We start from the raw sequence: 27,716 nt of genomic DNA, 5'->3' as shown, positions 1-27,716 counted from the left end.
TTTAAACAGAAAAAAGGGAAATGATGGAGGAAGGTCATTTGTCAATAAACAAACTGCCTTGGCCCATTTGATAGGCTACCCCTTAGGTGGGTGGAGTAGACAGAATAGAATGCTGGGAGGAAGAGGAAGTGAGCTCAGATGCAAGGCAGCTCCTCTCAGAGACAGACGCCATGCTCTCCTCTCCAGAGCAGACGCGATGAAACTCCAACCCAGGATGGACGTAGGCTAGAATCTTTCTGGTAAGCGCACCTGGGGTGCTACATACATGAACAGAAATGGGCCAAGCAGTGTTTAAAAGAATACCGTTTGTGTGTCGTTATTTTGGGGCATAAGCTAGCTAGGCAGCCATGAGCCAGGCTGTGGGAAGAGGCCCGCTGCTGCCTACTACACCCAAAGATACTGAGAGTCAAGCTAAAGACCTTGAGCATGAGGCAGTTCTGTGCTGTGATCTGTGCTTCCAACACTATTTGAACTTTTAAATAAGAATAGCATAAATACATCTTTTGTGTTATTGTAATGCTGTAGTTTATGAAAGCAAATTAAAATCAGTGGAAAATTGCTACAGAATATCATAGTAAGTTTTTAATTGTTTACCAAGCTGACCAATCATTTTAACTTAGAAGACATAATAATACAAAAATAAAAAGGGTCTACAGCCGGGCGGTGGTGGCGCACGCCTTTAATCCCAGCACTCGGGAGGCAGAGGCAGGCGGATCTCTGTGAGTTCGAGACCAGCCTGGTCTACAAGAGCTAGTTCCAGGACAGCCTCCAAAACCACAGAGAAACCTTGTCTCGAAAAACCCAAAAAAAAAAGGGGTTTACACTTTGTCTCATAATCATATATTCAGCAAAATGCCTTGAATTTTTATATTTTTGTATTTTGTTAAATTTTTAAACTTTAGTATATTCAAGAAAATTATGAATATAGCTATATGCAACTTTTACAATAGTAGGATTTTTTTCTCAGAAGATAACTCAATTATCTGTTTCTATCACTCTGCCATTTATTATGGTCTTCCCTATTGTAAATTCAAATAATTTAATTCATTTCAATATAAACTATTATCTTTCAATACCACATAAAATAGACATTGTTGTTTTGTAGACCTTCTATGTATTTTTTGGCTTCTTAAGCTTATTTTGTCTATTATTGTTCTTGTTTAAAAGCCATATTGTCTCCAGGAAGTTTGCATTCTCATTAAAGACTCCATGCCAGATAACCATAATATACTTTATAATGGCATGAGTTCATTCATAATTAATAAAGAATATCAGAATGGATTTTCTATTGTGCACATAAAAATTGACTAAACACAAAAGCATTCAATATATTTAGTAATATAAAAACTTGAAAGTATAGAATACAGGAAAATATCTCCATTTTTTTCACCAATTTAGGATGGCTAATTGCCTTATGAATATAGAAGAATATTGTTGATATAACTAAAAAATCTGTCACTAATTAGTCTTCTATCACCTTTAGCCGTGCACCATGCCCCCGTGTCTGCGCTCTGTGCGCTGGCAACCAGTTCACCAGCTTCAGGCAAGGGAGCTGGAGATTAAAATACACAGACACACACAGACAGAGAGACAGCGACATTTCTATTGTTAAGTTTCCCACAAAAACACCAAGCTGCACAACCTTACCATATATGAAGAGGACTAAAGCTTAGACCCATACCGGGTCTGTGATTGCCTCAATATTTGTGAATCCCTATGAGCACTGCAAAGGATGTTAAGACACTTGATAAAATTAAGTACTGAAGGCTGAGTAAAATAGCTTTCACTGAGCATGTTTTTTCTACATATTTATTTGAATTCATAGTAAATAACTATCTAAATATCCTCATTCTACTAGGTGTGTGATCTCTAAAATCTTCACCCTCTGAACTCATTTCTCTCCATTCAAGATATGCTGAAAATTAGTCTCTGTATTTTCATTATTAGAAACACTTTATATAAACTATTTTAATGTCATGGTAGACATTTTTATATGAATAACTGAAGGCTAAGTTCTTTTTATATCTAGATAGTCCAATTTTGTTTTAAACATTTGTTGCTTGAAAGAATACTAACATTATAAACATATTTCTCTCCTTTGAACGATGAGGAGTAGAGAATAGACACATGATATCTTTATGTCTATCAACAATGAAAATAATTCAGACAATGACATTAAGCAAAATGAATTCATTTTCCATTATAAATAAAGACTTGTTAAATAGGAGACATCTGTGAACTAAAAATGATGTAAGCTCACAATATGTATTACCTCAGGAAGTAAAGGCATTTGTTACTAATCATAAAACCTGATTTGGTATGCCTGAACTCACAGTGTAGGGTGAAAGAACCCACTTTGGCATCTGCACGTGTGTTACAGGATATGGATGAACATGAACACATGTACTCATATATACATAAAAAACAGAAGAAAGTAAATAATGAAAAAATATAAAGTCACGTGTAATGTGCAATTTGGAGAAAAAACAATCTGATTATAGATCCATTTATTCTCTGTTATATCAATTTAATGAGACGTCTTGGAAGAAAGCTTTATCCATTTCTGATGACAATGAAGTAGGCTAGAAAGCTAGGGAGAAGCAACACATCAGGATAACACAGTACCCTGCCATAGTCACATGCTTATCTTATCTAGTTCTTTCCCCCTCTACTCCAATAAAGAAAATGACAATAAAGAATGGTGTAACCAAAAAATTAAGTAGTAAGTCTCCCAGTAAACTTCAAATTATTTTGTCTCTGCATTCTGTGACGTGGGATTATAAATAGTAGCCAGAATTGCCAGTATATTGTGGATAAAATTTTAATACAAGTATATCTTCAAGATCCCAACATTTTAACAAATAGTTAAAGTGGGTGTTTATCAATGACTAGAAAAAATAAAAAAGACAATTGCTCGGTCTATAATATGTCACTGGTTAATGTGCTTCAATCTATCATTGGTCAATCTTCTTATTTATTTTTATTGACACTAATGAGGATACAGTCCTTGAGAATACCTAGTGTCAATAGTAAAAGTGGATGGTTTGGAATATAAAGTACAGGGACTCATAATGTACTCATTGCTTACCTTCATACAGGTTGCCTTTTCTTTAAAAATGCTTCATGCCAATGCAAGTTTATAATTTATTGAGAGGAACCATCCATAAATCAATTGTTTCTGATTTTAATTTATAATTACTCTCAATAGCCAAATAAAAGGCAACTACTAGTTCTCAAAGCTTCAACTGATTTCTAGTTTTATCATAGGAATATTTCTAATTTTCTAATCTTAAAATCTAAGATAAATTTCCACTCACTCTTGTAAGTACATAGATCCCTATTTTCTCCTGATGCATTAGCTAGTTATGTTGCGCACTTCCTCATATAAGGGTTTGAGTCTAAATCAGTGTGATGAATGAATGTTAAAGCCGCCAGTATTCTTTCATAAAATATTTGCATAATACTTTCATATATTTTAATAGTCTAGTCCATTTTGAATTTGCTCTTTGACAAGAAAAGAAATTATACACCATATGTGTATTAGGCTGTCTATAGATTACTCTTACACTGTTACAAAACTGTCTAGATGGTTCACACAGAGATTAGGTAGAACTTGTGATGTTTTTCCCCACAAAATCTAAATCAAAGGCTTGATATTCTTTCCGCTCTATGGCTTGGAGCTTTTAAATTACTGAGTTCCAAAGGTGATGTTCTAGTAAGAGAAAAGGTCAATGAATATATCTATTATTTCAGAGAGAAATTTTTAGCTAAAAAATGGTGAATTTGAATTTATCTCAAGGTTACAAACTTATAGAACTTCTTATTGTCTTCTGTCCTCTACCCTCTGTCTTCATCAATAGAATGGTGGTTTAGTTTTTCTGATCTATTACCTGTAGTGAATAAAACTTCCATAATTGTAATTGGTAAGTGGTTTGATAAGTCTCTACAATTTAAGTATATATTGACTCCTAACACTAATTTTGAAATATCCTTAAATTGTTTTTTAAAATTGCAAAGAATATATCATTTTCCCTAATGAATTATCACAAAATTGTATAAAACATCAAATTTAAAGAGAGTATAAGAACAACTCTGTAGAATGCAGTTAGGGCTTATTCTAGTTTAGTAAAGGGGTGGTTGTAAGTTCTCATCCAAGACCATGACCACACTAGAGTAGATAGTTAGCTAGGTTTCCAGTTTCAAAAATGGTCCCTCTTGTAGTTCAGGTCATAAGTTTTACAGAGACTACATACAAGTAGAGAATAAACAGAAAACAGATAATAGACACTGTGTGATGCGTGTATATTTGCTATCTCACTGATTTCACAAACCTCTTGTGTATATACTACAATCATACTTTATAATGTGAAAACTGTATCAACAGAAATGATAAAGGCATGCATGAATCTATATGCAGTGAAGAAGAAATTTAGATCCATGATTCTTCACTCATAATTTTAGGCCCTCTTGTTTAATTTGATTATAGCTCCTTATTACATTCCTAGAATGTTTAAAAATAATGAAAACTGTGTGGTAATGTTTGCTTGTGATACAAGAATTTTTAGTATACTGCTCATATTGAAACAGCAAGACACAAAATTACCTGTGGTGGAAGCAGTGGTAGTCTTATGAAGGCAAGGAGCATACTTAGGTCGCTGCATCTCCGCTGAGTGTCGTACTTGACCCACATCATTAACGCGTGGAAGATAGTCTCTTCATCAGGAACATTTACATCATCACTAGCCAGGAGTTTATGAAGCTCTTCAGCTGGAAGGAGCAAAAACTCTTGATTTCTGATTACTTCCATTATGTTTTCCTGTGGGGAGAAAAGATCTTGGCATGAATTCCGTTTCACTCCATTGTGGCTGGCAGAGCATCTAAGAGAAAAAATGTGAAAAGCAGTCAATAATCTTTGTTCTCATTATACCATAATCCTTGAGACTCATCCTTCAGAAACAAGAAGCTGTTAAGAAGAAAGCATTGTAATTGTAATTGAAGTGTAAATATATCTGAGATGGCAGAGAACTTGTAATAACTGGAGGATTATAATGCACTTCTTTGTTATGCGGGAAGAATGTACTCAGTGATTAGATGTTCAAGTTTCAAGTGTACTGCTATGTAAGAATTAGCAAATATGAAAAGAATAACATTTCACACCTTCAAAAACTCAAGTACAAATTCAAAAATCAGAAAATGGCAATAAAATTACAGAGATGAATACAAAATAAGTCAGCTTTGTTGTTTATTTGAAAAGGAGAGACCATCGAAGTTACAAAATCATATGAGCTCTCTCTACCTCATTCTTACACAACTGCCTCCACTCATGACAATTTCATTGGCTTAATTGATTCCCACAATTGCTTAGCTTTTGTAAATTGTTATTTATAATAAAATTTGTTCTTTATTTTATTCAAGTCACAAATATATTGAGCATCATAGACAGATAACAAGACTTGACCTTGGATTTAATATAGTAGTTTCAAAGGGCAGTCACTAACCACTGGAACAAAACTGGGAAATGTATAAATGATATTTTGGGGTTCTACTTCCATCTTCTCATTGAGAAGTCTACAATAGGGTCTTGGATGCTTTGTTCTAAACAACAACTTGGCAATATATTGAAATCTATGAAATTTAAAAAATGCCTTGTAAAGATTAAATAAAAACTTTTAAAGTTAACAATATGAATTATCTGTTGTTGTTTGAGAAATTGTAAATGATCATAATTTTTTATTAAATACACCTCTTTCTGCCATGCTTTCCATCTTGTGAAGGATGGGCAAACTTTCAAGATCCCCATCTCTGAAGGAAATTAGCATTCTTCGTCCCAGTAGCCATCAAATTTGACATAGTTTTGATATAATTTTAATACCTATTTATTTTCATTTAGTTTGTCTGTTCTTCCAATTAATTTCCCCATGTCTACTTCAACTTCTGAGTTAAATGTCTTATCAAGCCACAATGGTTCTATATGTGTGGGGGATCTCCAAGATTTTTATTTAAAGACACACTAAGCTTTCGGTTTTACAGAGAGATTCCTTCTGTTCATAATTAATTTCTTCCCTTGCATTCATTGCAGTTGATAAATTATCTCCCTTCCTTCTGTCATATTATTTAACATATCATCACTCTAGTATTCAAAATGACATTCATTAGTTTTGTTTCCTTTGTTCCTGTCATGAATCAAGATTTTAATTCAAGAAGTCAGGAGTTATTTTGCACATCTGCAAATCCAAAATTTAGTTAGTGAAACCTGGAAGATGAAGTCAGTAGCAACCCCAGCTACATAGTAAGTGTGAGGCTTGGTTTCATGAGAAATTATTACAATGAATAAGTAAGTAAGAAAGTAAAAAGAAAGAAAGTACATAAGTAAATAAATAAATAAGTTGTAACGCTACCTGTTGCATTTAGTTCCTCAGGCCAACTATTCAGTTAGCTGTATATAGTTAACACCACCTAGAATCTCCTAACACTTGGTACCCTCAAAGCTCCCAAAGCAGTTGCTGTGCTTTTGCAATAGAATATGAACATGGGGGATAGAGATCTGGAAACATAGTCTGAGAACACAGCCAAAACACATTTCTTATTTATACAACCTGTCAAGTTATTTTAGAAACCCAAGTTAAGTCTTCAATGTAAAAGTTCAATATTACAAATAATAAAATAGCTTACAAATATATACTTGGAGACTTTGATCAGTATCAAAAGTGAAGTGAGATATAAGGAAATCAAGGAAACTGAAATTGTTGTGTCTCTGCCAGTCAGAACGTTCGTTTTTGATTAGCTGTCCGAGAGGCTACAGACAAGTTGTCCCCTCTACATCAAGAGCAAAGGCATTTGGGCATTTGCCCACACATAAGAACTAAGTCAATGCCTTCATTTATCCCCTTGTTTAGTTTTCTATATCACGGGAAGAATTAACCTAAAAGAGAGGTTTGATCCATCATGATCTCTAATGAAGAAAGTGTTATCGAACAAAATAACTGCATAATCCACGCCATGAGTGTAAATTAAATCATTTTAAAACCCTAACTAGAATCACTGTGCTATCCTGTCCACTTTTCTTTTATAAAGCTCTAAATATTCATTTTGGTTCAATTAATGCTCATTTTGCAAGGAGCGCCCTGGCTGTTGAAGTAATTATATATCAGATGGAAGTGTCTCCAGTCTCAACAATAAGTTTTTAACCACTTCTTTCAACTTACTTAAAGAATTACACTAAAATACAAATTACCAATAAATTAATATATCTGTAATAACCATCAAGTCGATTCAGTTTTATTCTATTGTTAAATATTTTAATCCTGCATTTCCTTTTGGAGTATATAATGTTTTATAGATATCTGTAATAAAATATTGAAATAATTAGATGTTTCATTCTAATTGCTACCAGACTTCTCTTAAGAGATTAGGGAAGAAAATTAAAATTTTTGAGGAATTTGAAAAAACATTTTGTTCAATTTTATTTCTTTTACTCAAACATGCCTGCCATTATTAAACTATAGTCAAAATTGTATAGTTACACTGTAGCTAAAAAGAATGCAATAAAAATCACTCTGTGAAACACTTAGTGGTGTCTGTCATAAAGATTTTGTTCAAGATATATTTCATTATATTTTATAGTGTTCTTTTTATGATGACCCTTGGGGAAATTTCTTATAGGTTTTAGTAGCAAGAATAATTGCACTTCTCTTGAGTAAATTGGTTTTCCTTTATCATGGATGTTGTAAATTATGAAATTGATCAGATTTCTCTTTTTATTTAGCCTCCAGAAAACTTTGAGTCAGATTGAAATCCATCTGGCAAGAAGGCTATAGCCTTTTATAGTTTGATTTCTTCTCAGACAGCTCTGGTAATAGTTTCATTTACTATCACTATAGACACTGTTTTATCCTTCTTTCCCTCATAGACCTGCTCCTAAGTCAGCTAAAATTCTTATAATTTTGTATCTTTTAAAATAATACCAGGTTCTTTGAAAACTCTTGGTACTGATGTTAAAAAATGTCATGAATCATGTAAGCCTGTTATTAGTCATTGCATAATGTTCCATATACCTATTATCTAACAATTACATATTGATGTGGTCTAACATTCTCTTTTTTCCACTCTCATCTCTACCTAGTCTCCTTTAAAGGCAGCTTTTTTCCTAAATGTTCTTGTGATAATTGCAATATAGTTTCTGGAATTTTTAAAACATATATGCTTGCTTTGTCATGATGTTTTATGAAGTTAAGACTAGTTCCCTCATATTGTAAAAGTTAATCAACAGCATATTAATTTTGAAAATCATAAGAGGTTTTTAATATCTTTGATCCATTTACCATTTGTAGAAAACATTTTTAAGAGTCTTACATGTACTGTTCGATAACTATTAAGAAAGAAAAATGTATATTATAAGCGAAACATTCATCATTTTATATTCAAAGTTTGCTATCTAAAAATGATCATAAGCAAATGGGCTCAGACTCAGTAAGGTTTTAAACTAGAACATGACAAATAGTATGATGTGATGAGCTGGTCAAGTGACACTATGCAATAAAGATATAATAAGTTATGTATTAATTGATATGTCACATTGATTGACAACAGTCTCAGAAATATTGTCAAAATAACACCAAAATTGAACTGTAGGTTAGGTATTTGAACATATTAATCCTAAATCTTTGACACTTTCTCAGTGTCAAACACAAGCAAGCAAACAACACAAAATCCAGAAACAGATGCATTTTAAATAAAAGTTTAAAATACTTAACACAGAGAAATATTTTGACATCAAATGTAAGATGTCACAGACCAAGGTGCAAAAATTGCAAATATGATTCAGGGTAGATCTCTGACTGAGAATATGCAAGATCCATCCCAGTGATTCAAGCAGAAATGAATAATCACATCTTTTGAAACATCCAAAAGTCTCCAAACAAAATTTTTTGATATTAGAGAGACATTTGATTCAGGGGCTATTAAGTTAAAGCAACATAAAGATATCTTGACTTCAAAATTTGGACCTAAGAATTGCTTTGGAAAGGAGTTTCTGCTTTTGTTTCCAGAGAAGATGAGAACCTGTGGATTCCTTCCAGGCTAATGTGGTTTGATAGAACAAGACACCCCAAAAGTTCTCTGTGAACTCCTAAAAATACTTCTCCCAACAAAAAAACAGGGAACAGTTTGAAGAAAACTATGGACAAATTTCCAAAATAATTGTATATATTGTTTTCACTTAAAGGAGGTTGATTATAAGTGATTAATGGTCACAGTCAATTTCTAAAAATGATAATAATACAGAGGGTTATGATATAGAGATGAATAGATTGAATTGATATGTTTTTTTGCCTATTGATACAAATTTAATGTTGATTTTGTTATACTGTATATATGTATTTCTGCTCTTTAGGTATTGTGTTTGTGCAGCTCATTTAAAAATGTAATATTTAGTTAAGAAATATGGATTGAGTCATTTGCAATAGTGAAAATTGTAGCCATATTAGTTTAGTTTTCTAGATATATAAATATATAGTTTCGTGAGATTAGATAATCTTCAGCACTTAAAATAACTAGAGAATATGGCATTTAAAATGTTTTAAGAACTTAGACGTTTCTCAACTGTAATACATATCTGCTTATGTCGGTACGATTACTTCAAATGGATGAAGTGCTTCGAAGGGGCTCCTTATGGAGTTTGTTAGTCACTTGGGCAAGAAACAGCTCTTGTCTAGACAGCTTGATGATATGCTGTATGAACTAGACATGCAGGACCCACAGAAAAAATAGGTGAGACAGTCTTTTAGGGCACATGTTTCATGTATGAATCTGTCAGACATTCTGTAGCACCCAGAAGAAAGCAACTGATGAACTTTGCCTTAAAAGGCAGAACTAATCTTCAAATTTCCTGCTTCATGGAAAATTTTGCCAAATACTATGGGACTGTAAGCTGAAGATGGATGCCCCAGCATTACAGAAGAACTATGGGTGACTGTCCAGGCAGCAAGATGTCTCTGCCAGCTCTAGAGTTTTGGAAGTTGCTTATAATTCATTTCTTGTTTCCTTCGGTAATATTATATCTTCCCCTGGACTTTGATGGAGTTGAAGACTGATGGTTATAATTTTTCTTAGCTATGATAAAAATAGATTAGCTATAAATATTATAACTATAATTCTTGCTTGATAATGTTTTTGTTATATGTAATTTTACTATGTTAAAATTAAAACCTTTCTTTTTATTTAGACAGTAATAGGGAGATGATGTGGGATTCCGCTCCATATGCTGTGAGTAGCATTGGTTAATAAAGAAACTGTTTTGACCAATGGTTTAGCAGAATGAAACCAGGTAAGATATCCAAACAAAGACATATAAAGAGCGTATGCAGAGACAAAGGGACATCATGCAGCTGCCAAAGGAGAAAGACACTCGCCAGAACCTTATCCGGTAAGCCACTGCCTCATGGTGATACACAGATTAACAGAAATAAGTTAATTCAAGATATGAAAGCTAGCTAGAAATATGCCTAAGTCATTGTTGTAATTAATATAGCTTCTGTGTGATTATTCAGGTCTGAGCAGCTGGGAAATAAATTAGCAGTGTCTGCCTAGACAATAATATTGTGACCTTATGTTCTATATAGTCTCTGAAGAGGGAAGAACAAATTTAACAACAGCACTTTTTGCTTAAGAAAGTGTTTAAACTAATTATGTACTGGGTTGGATTATTTTGCTACATGCTAACAACCAGAATTTAAACTTTTAGCATAAGCTATATTCTTATATTTAACCTATTTAAAAGAAATTACAACAGAAATAGCAATACTTATTAACAGATTTTTTGATACTAAATCATGCAATAATAAAATAATGTTTATGGACTTTCTGACAACCTTTGAAAATAAATTTTGGTCATACACTCATATCCCTCTCCTCAGTCTACCCTGTTCTTTCATACCTACCTAAATTTGTTTCAATTTATAAGTCTAATTTCTTGAATGTGTGGCACTCGACTGTGCTACTGTTTACCTTTCCATGACAAAACCCCTAAACAAATCTGAATGCCCCTCTCCCAGGGATCAGTTGTCAGAATCTCCTCAGACAGAGCTGAAACTCTATGCTTATTTCTTTCCACACTGGGATTTTATCATATTTGAGTTTTTGTATATCTTTTTCATATAGTTACAAACCCTTGAGTTCTTTTATGTAACTTTTCTGCTTTATATAAGAAATGTTGTTTCTTTGTACTCACCCAATAGATGGCAATTAACACAGGTACCCACAGCTTGTCATTGCATAGAGAAAAATATAATGTAAAATGTTCAGATCTAAATGGTAAAGCTGTGTCATACCCTGCCTTCAAGATTTAAGGATTATTGTACTTGGAGTAGCAAGATTTTAAGAGCCACAAAATCATAAAATGATTTTAAAAATCCACAAAATAGAAACTGAGGGAACATTATGCTTTTAGAAAAAAAATAATTGAAATAAGAGAAATAAACTTCATAAAACTTAAATGATTCTATAATGAATATTTCTCAACTTTGTGAAAAACTAATTTGCCACATGTCATTAGTTTAACCATCAGAAAAATGAAGAAAACTATCACTACTGTAATATGTATAAAACATTGAAATAATATACAATATAATATTTTTAAAAAGGAAGTTGATGTGAAAAATGAATCCTTGATATATTTGAAAGATATTGTAGAGAGATATGAGGGGTACTTAAAGAAAATAGAAGCCTATGCCTCATATTGTCATTGTACAGATTTTCAATACAAAACTGATTGTTCCCCATTTCTCAAACTATTAAAATATCCATTAATTAATTTAATAATTTAATAAATTAGCTTTCATGTTTATATTTAAAATTAAGAAAAACCTTGCTTTTATTAATTTTATATTTTCTTATACCATGGTACTGTAAGATTTGTAGCCAAGGAAAATCATCCTGTATTGGCTGATAGTTTCATGCATCAAAAGTCCAGCAAAATCAGCAAATAACAGTGAGGAAAAAGTCCCAAATGGGATGTCTCCAGAAAAATCCTGTAGTAATGGCTCAGATACCCATGCAGAAGAGGAAGCAGAATATGTGTAAGACATTTCTCACTGCTCACAACTTCCTTAGGATAGTAGAAACCAGAACCTAGAACCAGACAATGACCGTTCGCAATGAACACTTTCAAGTAAAGATAATGGACAAAGAAGTTCACAGTGTGACTCACTGTGTCACACTGCAACTTCCATGATGAGATTTTTAAGTTTTTACCTTTTCTCGCTTTATTTTCTATTTATATCGGGGGAGGGCAAGCAGGGTCAAAGGTAGATGTGAAGGGATGGGAACATGAATGGGATCAAGATACAAGAGGTAAAAGACACATTAAAAAAAAACAAAAAAACAAAAACAAACAAACAAACAAACAAACAAAAAACTGTGAAAGGCAGAGGGTGTGAAGAACACCAAAAGGATAAGACATTCTAAATACAATGTGACAGAGGGACATACAGACTCGCAGAAACTGAGGTAGCATGCAAATGGCCTCCATGGCTCTGTACAGGATGGATTCTCACAGCTAAGAGAAGTGGACACACACCAATCTCTAAACTCGATACTAGCTCCAATTGATAACTATTTGCAAGTGTAGATTTAGTTTTCTTCAGGGTAGTGTCACTAGGGAAACAAACCATTAGTAAGGATAGGCCACATACATAACAGAAGATGGTCAACACAAAATAGAAGGGGCTCGATGGAACTTTGGAGCACCTTTTTCTTATAATGCTGTTTCAAGGCACTTAAAATTTAATTAAGCTGGGCGGTGGTGGCGCACACTTTTAATCCCAGAACTCGGGAGGCAGAGACAGATGGATCTCTGTGAGTTCAAGGCTAGCCTGGTCTACAAGAGCTAGTTCCAGGACAGGCACCAAAAACTGCAGAGAAACCCTGTCTCAAAAATCAAAAATAATAAATTAAATTAAAAATAATCTTACAATCCTTTGTGAATATATTATTGATTCTAGTTTCATGTTTTTATGCAAGTCATGTTTGTACAAACCTGTGATCCATTGTGATTAGATGTGTTAGATGCATTTTTCATGCTTTATGTTTTACTCTTTTATTTCTTGTTGTTTAGTCCTATTGTGGTCTGTTTATTTTTGTTTTATATTCTATTATCATTGTTCCTTATGGGCCTGCTTATTTCCTTAGGAGAGACAGAAAGTGTGTAGATCTGGAGATAAGGAGAAGAGAGGAGAAACTGGAAGAAGTTAGGTAAGGGTAGAACATAATCAGAATATGTTTTATGGGAAAATATATTTTCAGTAAAAGAAAATATACAGCAGGATATTTTATAGAATTTATTTCAGAGTGGATGTAAGACTGATGTCAACACAGACTTATACTGCCTTGTGGTCATTGCTGAGGTTGGAGATGCTTTTTCTGTTGCCTGACTTGTCTCCATTTCTCCATGTTTACATAGGGTGATGTCATATGGACAATTTCTCATACATTGATTATCCATTGCATTTCTTTCTGCCCAAGCCATCTTCTCTTCTTCTGTATTTCTGAAAGGCTATTTTGACTTCCTCTTTTGGCTTTAGAGGCTAATATTCAGTTTCAATAATCATGCAAAATTGCTCTTTTAAAGGTGGTCAAATAATTGATCCATCACCTTAGCTCTATCTGTGAAGTCCTTGAACAGTAATTCCCAGAGTAATTCTTTGCTTGAATGTCTTTGGAATGATGAGTGAAAAAGTTTAAAAATTGTTTGCTACAATTTGTCTGTCTTTTAAAATCTTTTGTTTTTCAAATTTGTTATTCAATAATTTTCTTATATGTAGCTGGGTGAAACAGTTATCACCAAGTTGCAGTCATTCAAATGGGATGTTTCCTTACTATGCACATGTTAAATTCTGTATTGGAGAACATGAAGTAAAGATGAAAGGAGAGGACATGGCTCTAAATTTAACTGAAAAATGTATCTCATAAATTGAAGAAAAAAGGAAATTGTATTTTGATTTACAAAATCCTATTTTTTATTTCTGAATATATTGAGAATAGCTTTTTCTGGTGCACAATTATGCCTTGAATTTACACTTCTAACTCGGCAAAGGACTGGGATTGCAGGGATGCTACCGAATCACCAGGTGTAGCATACTAAAACCATCTGCTCCCTTAAATCCCTTGAAAGTGTATTCCCTTGATAACTTATTTAGAGTGAAAAAACATAGTATTTTTAACAAAATATTTATAAAGCTTTTTCTCAATTCCTAGAGGTTCTTGAGTAGGATCATTGTGTAGGGTCATAATTCTACATCATCAAACTTTCAGTTGATTCACTGGAATGTCTGAGCAACTACATCAAATACAAAAAAAAATGTGTTACTGAAAATGGGAAGAAGAAAGTATATATTGTTCATAGTTCTGTAGCAATGAGAATTAATATTTTTGGTAATCACAAGCATTAAGTGTGTCAAATAATATTCTAATTTAGTTCAAACCAGTTCCCGACCACATCAAGTTTCCCACAATGTAATAAAAAACTTAGACTATTGACTAAGTAAAATAAATAAACAAGAACATTGCCCATTGTGATTGTTTTGTCTGGTACCCTAAATAGTCCTTAATTCTAGGATAAGTTTGTCTCCAAATAAATGAGGCAATAGTTAGTGAGAGATAGCAGTACTTTGTTTTGCATAACCATATTTCTAGAATTTCTTGATCTTTTAAAGAACAGGAATAATATCTATCATCTTTAGAGTCACCCTTATAGAGACTATAAAAAATTGTGAAAACAGATCTGGATATTCCCTGGGACAGCAGTGAAAGAGTGATATCAGTAAATGACTTTATTGAGCATACTTGGATTTTTAGGTTTCACAATCTATAAAGCATGGGTTACTGAATCCAGTTAAAATTCCTGATTCAGTTAGGCAATCAAATTCTGATGCAAATCTAAGTGAAAATGTACGTTCTGTGGGAAAATGCACTTATGATTGAATCAGCAAAGAATGGCAGAGGACAGATTAAATAATTGTAATAAGCACTCTATCCTAGAAGAACAAGCAGGACAAAGACCTCTGCAAAGTAGTTTGTACACAAACTGTAAGGTCTCCAAAGGAAAGCTAAGTGTGATTCTCACCAAACCTTAGTGTCCTGTGTCTTACTAGACTTTGTTTCTCTCCTGGGTTTGTTATAGATAGTAGCTTTCTCTCTCCACCTAGAAAGTCTCAACATAAATTAAACAGTAACTGTAGAATTTATCTAGAGTTTAGGGCTGAGTTTCAAAAGCAAACAAAACTAGAGATCAAGTACATTTTAATAAGGATTGACGGAAGCAGAGATCCTAAGTCTGGGTTGGATGTGGATTTAGAAATAATTGAATTTCTTGGGTCTCAGTGAGACAGGATAGTAAAGTGTTTTTGATACATTCAATATCTGGCATCAGTAGATGAAAAAAGAGGTGATTTCTCTTCTTTGAAGTGTGGAAGCATCACAAAAAGGATTACTACCTGGGTTCCAGTTATGAAAGGGTCATTTAGAACCCCTGAAGCCCTGAAATTAATACCTTTCATCACTGAATGCACCATTGTTATCGTCTATGGCATTGATATTGATCTTAGCCTACTTTTGTTTCACTTTTTCACAATGGCCCGAAGGAATATTTGTCAAAAACAATTAAGTAGGATATTTAGAAAACCTTAAGGACATACATCTTTTATTAGATGGTTATATTGCTTCTTCAAACAATAACAGATATTTTCAGAAAAACAAAGTAAATACTTCATTGCCCAAATTATCTTTAATAAGGTCATCTTTTATTTAATATACTTGTAAAGCCTCTGTATATACCTGCCTTTCAGATCCACCATCTGTTATTGATGCTTCAATATGCTGTATGCAGTCCTTGATTCCAGAAATCTTTGATATGTTGCCAGGTGGAGAGATTATTACTAAAGATGATGCAACTTGACGAGTAGAAATTAGCATCTTTTCATACCCCTCTCACATATGCTATCAAAATCAACTTTCTTTTCTTTGGAATATGTTATAAATTAATGCTTCACCAACATTGTGTGTGTGTGTGTGTGTGTGTGTGTGTGTGTGTGTGTGTACGCAAGGCATGACTTTGATTTATTTATCTCTGAGAGGGAGGATACCTAGCCTTCTACTAATGACATATAAGGGATATGATATTCTAGCTAACTCATCGTCCTCATGTAATATGCCCTTAAACTTTAACTAACTAATATACTAGTAAATGCAAGTCATTAGGTCTTTTCATGTTTACTAAGTATCCTAGAACACAAGAAAGCTATCATTTTTAATAGTAGTAATAAGACATATACACATATAGACAGTCTAGGTCAGTCCCATGCAGGTTCCCTAATTGCTGGTCCAGCATCCATGAGATCCCCCAAACTCAGGTCAGTTGTCTTTCTAGATTTCCCTATCTTGACCCCTACCTCATACAAACTCTCCTCCCTTTCTTCCACAAGACTCCTGAAGATCAGTATTCTTTTAGTGTTCTTAGACCTTCTCATAATAGATACACAGATCGTATTTCTTCTTACATTCAGTAAAACATGAAAGGCGAACCCTTTGTGGATGTTATCTGTCACGACCTTGCTTGATTCAGTAAGAAATGGTAAGAATTCCATATTAACTAGCAAAATCAATGTATGGTAGAAGGTGAAGGATAAACCCCATGATACTTTCAACTATAGGTGTTTCTTATTTTTTTTAACTTTCCATTAGAAATAGTATCTCTGTCCCCCATCCATTCCTTTCTCTGGCCCCTTTCAGATACCATTTATCTAGCCCCTTCTATATTTCCCAATTCTGAAGAGAATAGCCTTTTATTCTGTGACTATTATTGTTAAATGTATGTTTTGTGTGTTTTGTGCATATTTCTGTGTTTTTGTATATACAAAAATACAGACATGCAATATTTTGAGTTATTTTTTGTTACTTCTGTATCTTGGGGTTAGTGAGAAGATGGCTATTTCAAAGGAGTATATTATAATCACTTTGCTAGTAAAACGTAACTCCTAATTGTATTACAAATCTTGTAGTTACACAGAGAGATAAGTGTGTGTGACCACACCTTATCAAAGAAGTCTCTCTTTATAGCAGATGGATATTGTCATAGAAAACCACAACTACTCAGTGTCCAAAGAACTACAGATTTTAAGGATCCCACACACAAATTATACATGTACGACGCTTTAATTAAAGGCTCCTGCCTTTAATGCTCAGGGAACTTCAAGGATGATAGGTTGGAGACATTATAAAGTTATAATAAGAGGAAATAATGTTATAATGAGGTTATAATAACAGAAACTCTACTATTTAAACAAGAGCAGTATTAGTAGACATATTAAGGTGATAGGAAAAGAATTTGAAGAGCCTTACCACTAAGATAAAGTATTACAGGGAACTAATAACTTCTGTATGAAGGAGAATTTGCATTTTCCAGGAATGAGCCCTCTAATTGGCTGTCTAATGTGAAGCTGTGTGGTCTGATTTGCTATTTATACATATTTATACATATGTGTGTGTTTGTATGCATGCCTATATTACTGTGTGTGTATGTAGACATCTCAATATTCTTTTACTTTCAATTTTATCAAGCTTTTTTAGAGAAAGAGGTGATATAACAGCAAAAATCAGACACAAGGTAGGAATAACAAATAATCATAGACTGTTAGGAATTCTATCAATGGCAAGTTTACTTTGTTGTCAACAGATCTTCTGGGCGTATCCAAAGAGAGCATTATTTTTGAAATATCAGCAGGTTACATTCATTACAGAGGAAAAAGATGCAGGTAAAATCACTTCAATAATGGCATCTTTCCCCCTTTCCGGTATGTGATTTATTGAAAGACTGAAAGAAAACCATTATAACAAGGATGTTCTAAGTGTTTACCTGAAAATACAAATTTAAATTTAACTCTGTTAATTTCTAATATGGTTTACTGCTTTATGTTGGACAAATCATACATTTTACTGAGAACCTTTAAATATGTCAGCATCTGTGTCAGAAGTACAGATATCCATCTTTAATTGAATAGAGATATATACTCTGGAAATGATTTTCATTTTATTATCCAATAATATTATAAAATAGGCCAGAAAGATCCTTAACAATTAATATGTTACCTAATCAAATATTCCTTGAAATGACTTCTTAGAGAAAAATAGTACAAAATGAGCTCCTTTGTGTGATCATTCATCTTACCTTATATCTTAGATCTTACAAAGATCTTGGCGAAACAGGTTGGAATGTATTGGAAGCTCATATAAATTTCCAACATGGAACAAAGGAAAGTTCCTGCTTAGAAGACATCATTCTCATTTTTAAATGAAGTAGTTAACTAGCAATTAAAATATCAATAATTGCTACAAACAGGAATCTCCTAAAATACTGATATCCCAAAGAACGAATCTGTGCAAATAGGTAGGATTGAATGGAAATAAAATTTCCTCATATTCAGAAATACCATTAGCCATTTATGTTGTGGTGTTTTCATCATATGTTTAATATCTAACTATGAATGTAAATTGTCTTTCATTACAACAAATACTTGTGTAACTTCAATTTGACTAAATTTAAATTATTGACAAACACTTTTAAAAACATGGATTTGTTTTTAATTTTTTTGTGTGAGTGTTTCTTTGTATGAATGCTTGTGCAATACATGCATTCCTGGTGTCTATACAAGCCAGAAGAGAGCATTAGACCCCTAAAAACTAGGCTTATGACTTTGGAAGCTGCTTAGTGGGTTCTGAGAAGCAAACCAATGATTTCTGCAGAGCAGTAGGTGTTCTTACCCACTGATGAATCTCTCCGGCCCTCAGAGGGGAGGAACTAGTAAAGAATTAATATCATGAGTAGACGTCAACACTCAGTGAATAAAGAAAGCGAGAAGCAAAGGAGAGCACATTTTCCGGTAATTTCCGAGTAAGAAAATTATTATAATTTTAATTAAAACTGATAAAAAGGGCTTTTAGTATTTTACCTCAACTCCCTATAAATTCTAAGCAGTAATATGTGGTGACCACACATAGAATTCTAGAAAATAGAGTGCATGGACTATGGGAGCATCATTCAATATAGAAATTGTTAAAACAATAGATATAATCTATAGGGCAGATAATAAATAAGATACAATGCTAAGTATAAGTAGATTTATAAAAATAACACTGACCTAGATTGTCTCTCATCAATCACTACATTATTTCATTACTGTTTCAAGTTAATTGAGTAAAATATTCAGCATACAGCCTACACAGTTATTCAAAGACACATTGAGGAAATCCATAAATAGCATTTTCAATATATTTTAATAGGGAAATTTTAAATAATACCAATAAAAGAAATTTTACCCTTTCAGGCATTTTGATTTTTCTGAGATACTAGAGAAAGCCTCAGAACAGATTATGAAATACTTTATTTCTAATATTTTACTAATATTTTTGAAATATTTTGAAATTAAGTGATGTAAGGATATATAGTAGTAGAACAATTCCTGACAGCCAAATTGTTTAAGTATCATGAGCCTTAGCCTGAATAGTATTAGGTATGAAATAAAGTTAGCATTATGAATATTCCCATCTTTAAACAAAATTTCACTATTATAAAAAATGTGTACATATTTCAATTATTGTGCAAATTCCTCCCAATGTTCTTGTCCCCAGTTTATCTATGCATTGCATCAAAAGGAAACTTCTAGTAGATAAGGAAAGTGTGGCTTACTATTAAAAATATTGTCAAGTAATTAAAAAATTCATCTTAAACTGTTTTATACTTTATTTCATTGGATATCATATCAATGAAAATACTGTTCCTCATCTTAACAGCTCATATATTATATTAGATTTTTGACAAATGGTTTAGGAAATAGAAGGTTAAATGTCCACTCAACATGTCCTTTGTGGAAACTCAAGCACTTGAGAGTTAAACAAACATTCTAATGTTATTCTCGAACTATGGTTATTTTTGAACCATGAACTTCAATGCTAGAAGAAGAGTTCCACTTAATCATTAAGTTATATTGGCTCTTACTGTGTCAAATAAAATGATAATGAACCATGAGTTTTGTATAAATGATCTGGATATGATTTAAAGGCAGAAATGGGCAACATAGAAAGATCTTGGGGGGAAAGTAAGTATGAAGAAAAAGAGAGAGATAAAAGAGGAAGAGAATATTTAAAGCTATATATATATTATTTTATATAAATCAAATTGCATTCCTACATTTAAATATTTTTAAACTATTTAGAACACATATGAACACTGATCATGGTGGTTTGAAGGTTAGTTTCTACCATTTCATGGTTGTTTTCAATCACAGATCCTATCTAATTCAATGGAAAGTGAGAATGATCTTAATATTGAATTTTAATCATAAATAGGTCAAATGTTTCCAGGTTCCAAAAGACTGATAATGTGACACTCTTGGTTATCTTTCACATAATTTTTTTATTATCTTTCACCATAAATATGGTGTTTAAAACCACAGGTGTCTGAGTAGATACTGTCACTAATGACATATAATTTATAGATAACAAAATTTAGTTTGGTAATTTACTTTTTTCATGTGGCATTTATGTTAAGTGGGGACTAACAATAGAGAAAATAGACAAATATCAATTAACCCTGTCAATTAATACGTCTTAAATTTCTCCTAACTCAAAATGTATGAGTGGTTACAATTATCATAAACTTGTCATTTCATATCTTGAGCATAAATTTTCTTATAGTATTCAGTATCATACCTATATGAAGCTCTTAATGTGGTTATTTCTTTTCATAATGAAATTAAATAAAGTCTTATATATCAAATAACTTTTCCAAATATTTTTATATTTAAAATCTGTATTTTTATATTTTAAAATCACATACCAGACTGTCTTCTTAACTACCATAATTACTGATAAATGGGGGGGGGAGTAAAACTCCTGAACAAATAAGTAAAAGTTTGATAAATTTCTTCTTCTAGAGACTCTTTTACGCTATTACAGAAACCCAGGAGATCATTTAGCATGATGGCTGCACTAATCAATTGATGTTCTACATTAGCCCAGTTTGCCAAAATCTCCCAGGGACATAAAATAACTGGCATAAAAATGTTGATTAACCAAGTGGACTCACACTGAGAATTTTTAAGCAGGTAAATCCACAATGCACTTACTTAATGGGATGTCTTCTCGATATCCCCTGGGAACTGTGCACTTATTAAGCAATCAGTGAGGTTCTAAAAGATTCATCTAATAATGTCAGTTATGGCCACACATATAATTACAGAAGTGAAGCATCTGTGACTCAGGAATATTAGGAGCATATTCATTAGATATAAGTCATCAAAAATGTCAAAGTTTCTATGACTGTACTCATTGGAGAACGAAATTAAGATAAAAGTGAAGCGTCATTAAAACACCATCATAGGGACGGTAGTGAGAATAATCTCTTTTTTTTAAAACTAGATTTATAACAGGTTTAATTAAGATTTGGGCGACAGTCAAAGGCAGAAAAATATAGAGCAAAATTAATGGATATTTTAAAGCATTATTTTCACTTACTGATTCATTTCTGCTTGACTGATTTTGGATTCACTAAATATTGTGAATGAGTATATTTTAAACTATAAAAACGCATTATAATCTTATTGAGTTTAAATATGAGAGACTTGTAATTTAAATATTCATTTTGTTAGGAATAAAATTAGAATGTTAATAAAGCAGACAAATGATAAAAGTCTATTGTTTCTTTCCTTCTTAAAGTATGATGCAAATTTAGGTGCAGAATCTATTGTGCATAATTTAACATATGTGCCTTGTTGAGTATACAAAAAAGTAATTATACAATGGAAGAAAGAAAGCATCTTTAATAAATGGTGCTGGCATAACTGGATGTCAACCTGTGAAAGAATGGAAATAGATCCATATCTATCACCATGCACAGAATTCAAGTCTAAATGCATTAAAGACCTCAATATATATCTGACCACACTGAACATGATAGAAGAGAAAGTGGAAAGTAGATTGCAACACATGAGCATTGGAGACCACTTCCTACGTATAACCCCAGTAGCACAGACAACAAGAGCAACAGTAAATAAATGGAACCTTCTGAAACTGAGAAGCTTCTGTAAAGCAAAGGACATTGTCATTAAGACAAAAAGGCAACCTACTGAATGGGAGATCTTCACCAACCCCACATCAGACAAAGGTCTGAGCTCCAAAATATATAAAGAACTCAAGAAACAGGACATGAAAATTCTAATCAACCCAATTAAAAAATGGGGTACTGAGCTGAAAAGAGAATTCTCAGCAGACAAAGTTCGAATGGCCAAAATACACTTAAGGTTATGTTCAACCTCCTTAGCGATCAGGGAAATGCAAATCAAAACAACTTTGAGATTCCATCTTACATCTGTCAGAATGGCTAAAATCAAAAACATCAATGATAGTATATGCTGGAGAGGATGTGGAGCAACGGGAACACTAATCCATTACTGGTGGGAATGCAGACTTGTGCAACCACTTTGGAAAGCAGTGTGGCGGTTTCTCAGGAAATTATTAATCAATCTACCTCAGGATCCAGCAATACCACTCTTGGGAATATACCCAAGAGATGCCCAATCATACTACAAAAGCATTTGTTCAACTATGTTCATAGGAGAATTATATGTAATTGCCAGATCCTGGAAACGACCTAGATGCCCCTCAATAGAAGAATGGATAAAGAAAGTGTGGAATATATACACATTAGAGTACTACTCAGCAGTAAAAAATAATGACATTTTGAATTTTGCATGCAAATGGATGGAAATAGAAAACACTATCCTGAGTGAGATAACCCAGACCCAAAAATATGGAATGTACTCACTCATTAGTGGACTCTAGCCATAAACAAAGGACATTAAGCCTATACCTGACAAGTCTAGAAAAGCCAAATAAATCTCTTTTTTTAGCACTCCCCCTCTATCTTGCCTCCAACCCTCCTCCCTCCTGTACCCTCCCTTCTAGTTCCCATTCCTTCAACCGCCCAACACCTGCCACCAATTTACCCATATCTTTTTTTGAAACTTCCCTTTCCCAGAGAAATCTATGCATCCCTCTTTATCCTTCCTTGTTATCTAGTCTCTCTGGTTATCCAATACGTTTATTCTTAACAACCGCCTAAGAGTGAGCACATACCATGTTTATCTTTCTAGATCTGGGTTACCTAACTCAGAATGATGTTTTTTCTTTGTTTTTGTTTTGTTTTTTATTAGTTCTATCAATTTGTCTAAAAATGTCTTTATATAAACAAATAATAAACAACAAATTCAGTCATAATTTCAGTCAATCTGGAACAGTTGTCCATTTGCATGAAATATTGGTTTAAACATTGAAAAACATAGGTATGAATGTAGCAAAAAATACATTGAAAATGTATTGAAAAAAATCTATTGAAGTGTGGATAATGGAAATTCTGTGAGAAATGGAAGGCGACATTTTCTTTTTTAATATTGTAAACTTCAACAGCTTCATACATTGACGACATACTCTATAGGTGGTAATCCCAGGCTTTAGCAATAATTGGTCATGTACCACTAATTTCACTAGCAAGTAAACATATTAATCAGTTCATCACTTAGTAGCCTATTAGTAACAGGAGACTAGCTGGATGATACTCGTCATCATAATCTACTGCCTTTAAAGACCATGATTTATCACTAGCCTCATCCTGTCTCTACTTCATTGCTACATAAAGGGAAACCATGATTTGTTTGAGTGTTTTTGAAGGAGAAATGTGGTTTATGTGTATATTTGTTAATGTTTATGTGTACAAGTGCATATGTATGTGTCTTTAGAGGTGCATATATATGAAAAACGGACATATGTTAAATCTCTTCCTCTATTGGTCTCCACTTAATTTTGAGACACAGACTCTCATTGAAACTGACATATAAAGGTATGGAGATACTCAACACTGTCATGGATTATCTTCTCTGCAATTCTTCTGTGCAGCATCATGTGACATTTTATGTGTGGGAGATCTTCTGATCTCAGGGCTTTGTGTTTTTGTAGGAAGTATTTATGTCACTGGGCCACCATTCCAGCCCATCCACTGCAATTTACATTTTTGTTTATATTATTTTTAATTATTTTGCTAAACTAAAACTGTGCAGACTATTAGATAAATTTTTCAGTTAATTTACCATTCACCAGATGATGAGGGACTGGGTAAACATTTTCTATTATACAATGTTAAAGCCATAATATTTTTTCATAACCGGATGTTTCTTAAAAGTACTGAAAAATGTTTCGAAGTAATATATAGTGTGATGGTACTGGATACTGAATTTTGTGAAGTAGCAATAAACAATAAACAGGACAAAGAGAACAGGGACAAACTCCTTAAACTTCAAGTGCACAGCAAGTTATCTCAAGAATTCTAAGAGTAGACGAAATAGTCTTTCCCAGTGAAGAGCAGAGAGATTGGTTATCCATTATGCAATGGTCAGCCCTGAAAACATCCATGTAATTAACATTATACAGACCTAATATGGTGAAATTTAAGATTGCATATGAAAATACATTTATGCCTATAACAACAATTAATAAATATGAGGCCATGAGCTTGAAAAAGATCAAAAAGGAGAATATGGGAGGGTTTGGGACAAAGAAAGATAAGGGAAATATGATGTGATCATATACTATTATCTCAAATAATTAAGTAATTTATAATAATAAATAAAATATCTCAGAGCAAATCCTATTTCCAAAATATTGTTTCTTTATATTAATAACAAGTTATGACATATATAATTTAAATGAAGCAAATAGATATCTACGTATATTATATAAATCAACATTTTCTTTTGAACTAAATGCACAGAGGAGGAAAGTTTCCTTAACAGAGAAAAGAAAAAGTAAGAGAAAGTGAGAGAAAATGAGAGGAGTAAAATTATGTTAGCTACTAACATATTTTAGCTCAAAGAATTCTTAATTGCCTGTATTTTATGGCAATTTTGCAGAGTTAGCATAGTATTAGATTTGGTGTGGACTTAATGTAGGTGGATACACACCTAAGTGTGGGAGAAAAAATTTAAACTGGATGTTAAACATCTTAAAGCCTTTTATTGCAATGACTTTTTTTTTAAATCACAATTAATCCTCAGACTGTTGGGGTACATTTGATTAACTATTTTCTCTCTCATACATATAGTCATTGAAATATTGTTTCCTCACTCATTCCGAGAGAGGTAACCAAATAAACAAAAATAATATGTTTTCTCTCAATTGGGCGCTTTAGCAACGGGTCTTCAGATATGTGTGTTGCATCTGCAATACTCACAGATATAAGGAAATTAGTCAAGGTCATGAGAGGGATGGGGTTTAAAGTAAAGGAATATAGAACATAGCAATATAATTATAAATTGTTAATGGATGTAATGGTTCATGAAGGATTGAAGAATGTACAGGGCAAGAGGGATAATTAAAAACAATTTCAAAAGTAATATGCAAATGTAATACTATAGAAGCGTCCTAAAAGATATACCTACCTACACACACTACATACACACAAACACATGCATACCGAGACAGACAGACAGATAAAGATAAAATATTAAAAATTTTTAAATAGAATTAACCTAAAGGAATGAAATTACTTGTACTAGACACCATAGGCTAACAAAATACAGTGCAAGGAAAAGGTTGCCTCCTTTGCAAATGTTGGAAAATGAAGTACCATAGACCCACAAACATTGTAAGATACCATCAATGTTGGTGGTTATCCTTTGAAGTTAGACAATATGATCTAATTTTTTGAGACACCATGCACTTGAACTGTAAATGTGGAAATATCAAGCTGGTATTACACATGGTAGTTTTCATGTGCTTTAAGGACACACACGCGCTGCCAGATGAGAAAAGGAATCACGAGTTATACCTAGATGTGATTGTTTGCTAAAACAATGAACATCCTGACAAGACATGCCCCCTGGTGACATGATATCTTAATACCATGTCATGGAAATACAACAGCGTTCTGATTTGACTTAATGACCACTTCTTAAGCTGAAACCCATATTTGGCACAATTACCGCAGTCGTAACAGGCATAAACATGTCAAAGTCTCCAGGGGTGGATTTACTGCTATTTCTGTACTAAGTGAATATAGTATTAAACAAACTACTAATGACTTGCTTTTATACTCATAAATGAGAGCTTCAGTCAATTTTCATCAGAAAAGCTTCTTTTTGCAATTCAGGGTGCTCGAAACAAAGGCTTAAAACTGATTAAATTTCAGCAAATAAACGGTCGTGGAATGTTGAAAATAAGACATCCAGATGACAGCAAGTGTCTTCAGGGTCAAGGGTCAGCGTGGTAGAGGGGAAAGGAAGGTTGTGATAGTCATTGGTGTTTGGTGATAACAAGAGAAGAGTGTTTTCTATGCACAGCCATCCAGCCTCACATTGAATTCACAACGGTTACAGCATCATGCACAAAGTCTCTGTTGGCACCTGTCAGGCAGGAATCTAGCATGGAGAGGAAAAGTGGCTATGAAATATCACCACTATTTATTTAGCTATCCATAATTAATTGCAACTGGAAGAGGTAGACTCTCTAAGGGAGAGGCCTTACATTCGGTATATATGGGCAGTACAAACAGTACTTGATGATTTAACAACAAAAAGACAAAAACATTTTCATAATGTATTAGTTATATTTTTGTTGCTATTTTAAAAAAATAATCAAAGCAGTTTATATAATAAGGAATTTATTTGGACTTATAGTTCAAGAAGAATGAGTGTCCAGGATAGCAGAGCATGGCAAAAGATAGAAGGCGTAGAGAAGGAGGAAGAAACTGAGAACTTATATACTCTACTGCAAGCATGAAGCAGAGAGAGAGACAGAGACAGAGACAGAGATCCAGAAAGATCACAACTTAAATACCTCACTAAGCAGTACTAGCAAATTGGGACCAAGTGTCAAAGCGTGTGTGTCTGTGGAAGATATTCTCATTCAAACTAGCCCAAACTGGGTGTGTGATCAAGGGATATGGATCTTGGAAGAATGAGAAGAGGGGTAAATATAATCAAAATCTGCTGTGATTGAGAAAACCACAGAGACAGCTGACGGTAGCTAGTGGGAGCTCATGGATTCTTGACTGACAACTGGGGAACCTGTATGGGACTGAACTAGACCCTTTTAATGTGGGCGACAGTTCTGTGGCTTGATCTTTTGTGGGGGCTGTTGGCAGTGGGACCAGGACTTATCCTGGGTGCATGAACTGGCTTTTTGGAGGCCATTCCTATAATGGGACATCTTGCTCAGCCTTGATACAGGGGAGAGAGGCTCGGTCCTGCTTCAACTTGATTTGGCAGGCTTTGTTGACTTCCCAAGGAAGGTCTTAAGCTCCCTCAAGCATGGATTGGGAGTGGGATGCATGAATGTTGGGGGAGAACGGGAGAAGCAGAGGGAGAGGGCCCTGGAGTTGGTATGTAAAATGAAAAAAAAAAATAACAAAGCAAACAATACAAAACAAAAACAAAATTCTCAAAGAACTAATGAAAAATAAAAATGAGAAACAAAACAGAATATCTATTTTATTCATTTCCTTTATGTCTTCAATAATGACTGTAGTTTCTGTTATACTTAAAGAGTCTTCTTACTTTGTATCTGACCTTGAGCTTGTCCATAGAATTTAAAGAGAAAGCACATATTACAATGATGTTGCT

At 33.3% G+C, this 27,716-nt stretch overlaps 1 protein-coding gene across 1 annotated transcript in view; it reads right to left on the bottom strand.

Annotated features, from left to right (window-relative positions):
* Klhl1 (kelch like family member 1) overlaps nt 1-27,716 on the bottom strand; it is a 232,484-nt gene that overhangs the window by 82,258 nt on the left and 122,510 nt on the right. Inside the window, exon 5 of the mRNA XM_057786305.1 lies at nt 4,604-4,816. Within this exon, the coding sequence (XP_057642288.1) occupies nt 4,604-4,816 (213 nt within the window). The remainder of the gene's footprint in view (nt 1-4,603; nt 4,817-27,716) is intronic.

Source organism: Chionomys nivalis, chromosome 12 (genome assembly GCF_950005125.1).
Source record: "Chionomys nivalis chromosome 12, mChiNiv1.1, whole genome shotgun sequence".
In the NCBI taxonomy this organism is placed as follows: Eukaryota; Metazoa; Chordata; class Mammalia; order Rodentia; family Cricetidae; genus Chionomys; species Chionomys nivalis.
The sequence above is the reverse complement of the archived record's forward strand: the minus strand, read 5'-3'. Positions and strand labels throughout refer to the sequence as shown.